Consider the following 7920-nt stretch of genomic DNA (forward strand, 5'->3'; position numbering starts at 1 on the left):
CACTCAAGCAATGGAGCCACACCGGCCAGGGCAGAGGTAGGTGCTATTTTTATCTGAGGCACATATAGTTTAAGTGACTTCCCAAGGTCACACAGCTGGTAGGAGGCAGTGGCAGTGATTGAACATAGAAAGTCTGGCTCCAGAGTCGGTATTCTATTTGCTCTAAAGAGCTGGAGCCTGGATGAGTCTCAAACAAAATTATTTTCCTATCTGTGTGATGTCATAATCTTTTTTTTGTTTTGTTTTATCCTCACCCAAGGACATTTTTGCATTTATCTTCAGATTGAGCAGGAGGGAGGAAGAGAGAGAAAGAGAGAGAGAGAAACATCTATGTGAGAGAGATACATCGAGTTGCTGCCACCCACACGACCCCATCTGGGGCCGGGGACAAACTGCAACCGAGGTACGTGTCCTTAGTGGGAACCGAACTCAGGACTCTCTGGTCTGTGAGCCAACGCTCTAACCACTGGGTCAAACCAGCCAGGGCTGATGTCATGATCTTTATTCCCATTATCCCTCTCTTCTCTGAAGTCTTTATCAGCATTATTTTACATTTACTTTATTGACAACTAACCAAATATTTTAGCTTAGAATAGTCAGATGTGACAACATTATTGGAGCAAGGAGTAGAGTCCTGGATGGCTGTGAGGAAGGGCCAAGAAGTTGGAACCCAAGAAGGTAAAGGCAGGAGGGAACCAACGTTGCTGGAAACAACCTCACAGGTCACAGAAGAAGAGAAGTGGGAACATCTGGGATGTTTGGAAAGGTCCCTACAAAGGACCAGGGCCTGTAGAGTGAAGGCCCAACACCTGCAAGGAAATTGAGGTCTTAGTTTGGGCTACCAAAGGAATTTCATCTTGATCTCATTTCCTACCCTCCTTGTTTTTCTTTGCATATTCTCCTCCCATTTCAGTGAGGAAGGTGTTCTTTTTTGTCTCCAGTGTAACCATTTTGCTTATTGAATTCATCTGATTTCCAAGCTCTTTTGCATTTCTCTCTGTGTGTGAGTAAATATATACATTCATTCCTAAATTTTGCAAATATTTTGCATGCCTACTCCCAGCCAGGCATTGTACTATCATGAACAAAATTGATAACTTGCCCATTCTCATGCAGTTTGTGTAGTCAGGGAGAAATATAAAATAAGTAAGTAAGTAAGTAAATAAATAAATAATGTAATGAAACATCATTCAGGGAAGGTAAATGGCATAAGAGAATAGAAAATGATGGGAATTGATAGGACTAATTCAGATAAGGTGGTCAGGGAAAGCTTTCTTGAGTAGGCACATAAAGCCTGGGATCACATTATATGACTGGGGGAGGAATATATCAGTCACAGGCAACAGCAAATGCAAAGGCCCTGTGGTTAGAAAGGAACTTTATTGGAGGATCTGTAAGGCCAGAGCAGTGGAGCGTGTACTAAGAAATTAGTCAAGAGATAGACAAGGATCAGATAGTACACAGTTTTGTCCTTGTTGTTCTTTCAGGAATTTGGGTTGTTTAGTCTCCTTCATTCTGAAACAGTTCCTACATCTTTCCTTGACTTGCATTCCTTGCTGCTTCTGAAGACTACAGGTCAGTTGATTTGTACAGTGTGGGTTTGTCTGTTCTTTCCTTATGATTATATTTATGTTATGCCTCTCTGGCAGAAATATCACAGAATTGATGCTGTGTTTTTGCATTCTGTCAGGTAGAGCAGATGATTTTTATTACTGCTGATGTTTTCTTTGAGCAATTGAAGTTGGTTGTATCTGTTGGCTTCCTCCTTATAAAGTTAATCTTTTTTCCTTTAATGGTATTTTGAGAGAAGGAACTTTGAGACTATTAAATATTATATTCCCCTTCAGACTTTCAGTTTATTTATATATTGGATTTCTAGTAAGAGGGTTGTAATCTGTTCTTTCCATTATTTATTTTGAAGCTCAAAATATTTGAGCTTATCCCAGATTTGACCATTGGGAACCCTGTCATGATGGCTTCTTTGTCATTTGGCATGTTTCCATCACTTTAAGCAGTTCATTATTTTCTGACACAACACGTTTCAGGCTAATCTTGCACTTTCCCTGTTCCAGCCTTAATATCAGCCATTTCTTAAAGGTACTCTGGTTCCGCCTTGGCTGGTTTGGCTCAGCGGTTGGAGCATTGGCCTGCGGACCAGAGAGTCCTGGGTTCAGTTCCCGCTAGGGGCACATACCAAAAAAAAAAAAAAAAAGGTACCCTGGTTCCTTGTAGTCGAGAATGGTATTTAGAAGCCAAAATCTGGGTACTAGCTTTGTTCATTGCTGCTGAGGGATGGATTCTCCCAGGCCCTCTTAGTGGACAGAACTAGTGAATATACTTATATACTACATACATACATATACATGCACACACATTTCCAGTTTGAGTTCACACAGATATCTACAATTCCAATCCAACACTACAGGTTTCTTTTTAACTTACTCACTTTCCACATTTCTAACTCCCTTCTCTGACAGTGAAAAACCTGGCTTTCAGCCCTGGCCAGTTTGGCTCAGCGGTTAGAGCATCAGCCTGCGATCCAGAGAGACCCGGGTTTGGTTCCTGCTAAGGGCATGTACCTCGGTTGCAGTCTGTCCTGGTTGGGTCGTGCGGGTGGCAGCCACTCGATGTGTCCCTTTCACATCTATGTTTCTCTCTCTCTCTCTCTCTCTCTCTCTCTCTCTCTCCCTCCCTCCCTCCCTCCCTCCCTCCCTCCCACTCTATCTGAACAAAATATGGAAAAGTGTCCTCGGGTGAGGATTAAAAAAAAACCAAAAAAACCTGGCTTTCATTATTCTTAATATATTTACTTATTTGATCAAACTCTCTGTATGTAACCAGCCTTCCATTACCACCACCACCTTAATCATATGATTGCCATTCTCACCCAACTTGGGCCATGCAGCCCATGCCAGGTCACACACAGACACTTGTCCTTATCCTACTTGCATTCTGACTTTCCACATGGGACAATCCTTTTTATATTGAACATCCCCCCCCCCACACACACACACACACACACACTGGTTGACACACACTGCTCTGGGTTTCATTTTATTAAGTCTTGACCCTTGAGTGTGCATTAAGAAAATATTTTGTTTGATAAAATAGGAAATATTTATTAAGTTCCTCTCCTGCATAGCAAAGTGTGATGGTTGCCTTGAGGAAAACCACTTGTGCAGCCCTGGCTAGTTTGGCTCAGCAGTTAGAGCGCTGGCCTGTGGTCCAGAGAGACCTGGGTTCGGTTCCCGCTAAGGGCACGTACCTTGGTTGCAGTTAGTCCTCGGCCCTGGTTGGGGTCGTGTGGGTGGCAACCAGTTGATGTGTCCCTTTCACGTTGATGTTTCTCCCCCCTGCCCCAACTCTATCTGAACAAAAAATGAAAAAATGTTCTCAGGTGAGGATTAAAAAAAACCCCACTTGTGCAGTTGTTTGAATTGTGAGTTAAACTAGCTGTTTTTTATGGAGCACCATTTTTTTCCTGAAAAAATGACTAACACACTATGGTTATCCAGACTTAGGTAGTTGGAAAATATTTTCCTGCAAGTGGACCTGCCATTTCAAGAACACATATTTGTTGCCAATGATAGAATTCAAACTTTCAAGTAAAAATTAGAATTGTGTGAAATTTATATCTACCATTTTGAGCTTTACAGCTTCTCAATACATATTTTTTTCCCTAATGAAGTAGGTGGTAATATTAATATGTGATTTTAAAAAAAAAAATCTTCACCCAAGGATATTTTTCCATTTATCTTCAGATAGAGTGGGAGGGAGAGAGAGAGAGAGAAAGAGAGAAACATCAATGTGAGAGAGACATAGCAACAGGTTGCCTCCTACATGACCCCGACCAGGGCTGGGGACTAAACTGCAACCAAGGCATGTGCCCTTTACCAGAATCGAACCTGCAACTCTGCGGACCAATGCACTGACCGCTGAGCCAAACTAGCCAGGGCTATGTGATTATTTTGATATTGTATAATGAAATATGTCAAATTCTCAAAGATCTGCACAGCTCAGTGAACCACTGTTTTTCAAATGACCAGTGCATGATATTGCAAAATTATGCATGGATAAAAGGTCATTCAAAGCTTAATGAATTATAATGTAACATAGTATGAAAAGTTCATGGGTATAGTTGCATATTCCACATTGCAGTTAACCTCTAAGGAACTACCACTTCTCAAGTTTTACTGTATTATCAAAGAAGAATATCCACAATGATCTGAACAGGCTTATAAAATATTCTTCCATTTTATGATTACATATCTGTGGGAGATTGGATTTTCTTCATGTACTTCAACCAAAGTAGCATTGCCCCAGATTGAATGCAGAAGCAGATATAAGAATCCAGTTGTCTTCTGTTAAATCAGATATTACAGAGATTTATGAAAGATTAAAATAAATACTTCATTAGTATTTTTTATTTTGGAAAATATAATTTTTTTCATGAAATATGTTAACATTTGATGATTTACTGTAAAAAGGTATAACCCATATAAACAAAAGCTCTTTTAGGTCCTCAATGATTTTTTTAAAAACATTCACAAAGAGCCCTGACCAGTTTGGCTCAGCGGTTGGAGCGTCGGCCTGTGGACCAGAGTCCCAGGTTTGGTTCCTGTTAGGGACATGTACCAAAAAAAAAAAAAAAAAAAAAAATTGCAAAGAAAGTAAACCTGTATTCATTTATAAACACTGTTAAACTTTACAAAAAAAAAAAACATTCAAGTACGAAGTAATAATAATGCAAGCCCTGCCCTGGCCAGTTTGGCCTGTGGACCAGAGTCCCGCGTTCGGTTCCCACCAGGGGCATACCTCAGTTGCAGTTTGTCCCCTCCCTGGTTGGAGTAGTGTGGGTAGCAACCAGTCGATACATGTCACGTTGATGTTTCTCTCTCTCTTTTCCCCCTCTCTCCCTCCCTCTCTATCTGAAGATAGATGCAAAAAATGTCCTCGGGTGAGGATAAAAAAAAAATAAAATAAAAAAATAATAATGATAATGCAAGCCCTTATATGGCAGTTCAAATTTATTGAACTATTTGTTGATGCTAAATTGTACAAAACTGCGCTCCAAGCATGGAGCTGAGATGGGACTAGATCATAACCTTCATTAGTTTCAGTTCATTTCTTGTTTCAAATTAGATATAAAATATCTTTCTTTGTTCTAAACTTTCCACATGACCACTGATGGGCTAACCTCTTTGAGTGTATTAGGATTGGAGCTAGATGGTTGTATTATAGCTTTAGTTAGCTTTGTTTCACTTCTTGTTTGAGAGCCCGTAGAGCCTTGGAACTTAGTAACTGCTCAGTCCGTAAGATTTCTTTTTTTCTAGCCCAACACCAACCACTCAGAAAAATTCTTGTAAGGGAGAATTATCCAGCTTAATGAAGTTATTTTTGAATGTTGAGATTTTCTAGATTCTAGTTCATCATGCCAGCCTACAAAGTCATTAAAAGTTCAGCTGCAATCACACCTGGGCACAGAAAACCTTGATTGATGCAAGGGCATATTTTAGTTTAAGGGACCATCTACACAGGAAGATGAGGGACTTGTTAAAGTGATCTTTGTCGAATCCTCCAGAAGACTGGCAAATCAGAACATTAAGATTACAAGAGCTGAAAAATCAAAATTGAATTTGGCAAGGAGAGACTTGATGCTTAGGAGTTCAGTAAGTCCACTAATCCAGTTAACTTTTGGGTATTATTTTCTTTTCTTTTTTTTTTTATCCTCACCCGAGGACATTTTTCCATTTTTTGTTCAGGAAGAGTGGGAGGGAGAGAGAGGAACAGAGAGAGAGAGAGAAACATCGATGTGAAAGGAACACATCGAGTGGCTGCCACCCGCACAACTGACCAGGGCCGGGGACAAACTGCAACCGAGGTACATGCCCTTAGCGGGAACCGAACCCGGGTCTCTCAGGACCGCAGGCCGACGCTCTAACCGCTGAGCCAAACCGGCCAGGGCTTGGGTATTATTTTCAATTCGTCTTTTATTTTTACTGTAGAGGGCATTTTTCTGGTAGAGGAAATAAAATGTGTGGTTTTCTTGTTTTTTTTCAGATTTGGAGTCAACATATGAGACCAAAAATACCTTTTCAGGAAAGAACATTTCTGAAATCAATTTTTCCCAGTGGGAGATAAAGGAAAGAAGTAAAACCCTTGGTCTTGAGGCATCCATTTTAAAAAATAACTGGAAGTGTAAAAGCAAATTTGAGGGAGTACAGGAACATCAAGAGGAATACTTCAGTCAAGTGATAATCGACTATGAAAAAATGCCCACTTACAAAAATAGTAAATCTCTTCTTGCACATCAAAGAATTCATAAGCCAGAGAAACCCTATGTTTTTAAGGAATGTGGGAAGACTTGTAGTCATGGTTCAAAACTTGTTCAACATAAGAGAACTCATACAACTAAAAATCACTTTGAATGTAAAGAATGTGGGAAAGACTTTTTTAGTGCCTATCAACTCACTATGCACCAGAGATTTCATACTGGTGAGAAACCCTACAAATGTAAGGAATGTGGGAAGACCTTTAGTTGGGGATCAAGTCTTGTTAAACATGAGAGAATCCATACTGGTGAGAAACCCTATGAATGTAAAGAGTGTGGGAAGGCCTTTAGTCGTGGCTATCACCTTACTCAACATCAGAAAATTCATATTGGTGTTAAATCTTATGAATGTAAGGAATGTGGGAAGGCCTTTTTTTGGGGCTCAAGCCTTGCTAAACATGAGATAATTCATTCAGGTGAAAAACCTTATAAATGTAAAGAATGTGGGAAGGCATTCAGTCGTGGCTATCAACTTACTCAGCATCAGAAAATCCATACTGGTAAGAAACCTTATGAATGTAAAGTATGTGGAAAGGTTTTTTGTTGGGGTTATCAGCTTACTCGACATCACATATTTCATACTGGCAAGAAACCCTACGAATGTAAGGAATGTGGGAAGGCCTTTAATTGTGGTTCAAGTCTTATTCAGCATGAGAGAATTCATACTGGCGAGAAACCCTATGAATGTAAAGAGTGTGGGAAGGCCTTTAGTCGTGGCTATCACCTTACTCAGCATCAGAAAATTCATACTGGTGAGAAACCTTTTGAATGTAAGGAGTGTGGGAAAGCTTTTAGTTGGGGTTCAAGCCTTGTTAAACATGAGAGAGTCCATACTGGTGAGAAATCCTATGAATGTAAAGACTGTGGGAAGGCCTTTGGCAGTGGGTATCAACTTACTCGACATCACATATTTCATACTGGCAAGAAACCCTACGAATGTAAGGAATGTGGGAAGGCCTTTAATTGCGGTTCAAGTCTTGTTCAACATGAGAGAATTCATACTGGTGAGAAACCCTATGAATGTAAAGAATGCGGAAAGGCCTTTAGTCGTGGCTATCATCTTACTCAGCATCAGAAAATTCATACTGGCGAGAAACCTTTTAAATGTAATGAATGTGGAAAGACCTTCAGTTGGAGTTCAAGCCTTGTTAAACATGAGAGAGCTCATACTGGTGAGAAATCCTATGAATGTAAAGAAGGTGGGAAGGCCTTTAATAGTGGGTATCAACTTAGTGTTCATCAGAGATTTTATACTGATGAGAAACCTTATCAATGTAAGGAATTTGGGAAGACTTACTCATGGCTCAAGCCTTGTTCAACATGAGAGAACTCATAGTAATGATAAACCCTATGAATAAAAGAATGGGGAAGTCTATATGGACAGCTTACTCAAATGAAACAATTGATACTGTGACACTTTGTGATTGAAAAGATGAAAACGTGTGTGTGTGTGTGTGTGTGTGTTTGGACGACTTAACAAGTGGAAAGATCTTACTCTGGATAAAACTTATGACTGTAGGGAATGTGCAAAAGCCTTACTTCTGTTTGGACAATTTGCTTCATATCAGGAAATTCATACTAGTAAGAAA

At 39.9% G+C, this 7920-nt stretch overlaps 1 protein-coding gene across 1 annotated transcript; it reads left to right on the forward strand.

The window, feature by feature from the left end:
* On the forward strand, positions 1 to 7920 carry ZNF283 (zinc finger protein 283). The gene is given in 3 exon segments (XM_036275178.1): positions 1 to 36; positions 6061 to 7627; positions 7629 to 7920. Coding segments are annotated over 2 exon segments (1416 nt in total). The 5' UTR covers positions 1 to 36; positions 6061 to 6272; the 3' UTR covers positions 7690 to 7920.

This window comes from Molossus molossus, unplaced genomic scaffold (genome assembly GCF_014108415.1).
Source record: "Molossus molossus isolate mMolMol1 unplaced genomic scaffold, mMolMol1.p scaffold_m16_p_21, whole genome shotgun sequence".
Classification (NCBI taxonomy): Eukaryota; Metazoa; Chordata; class Mammalia; order Chiroptera; family Molossidae; genus Molossus; species Molossus molossus.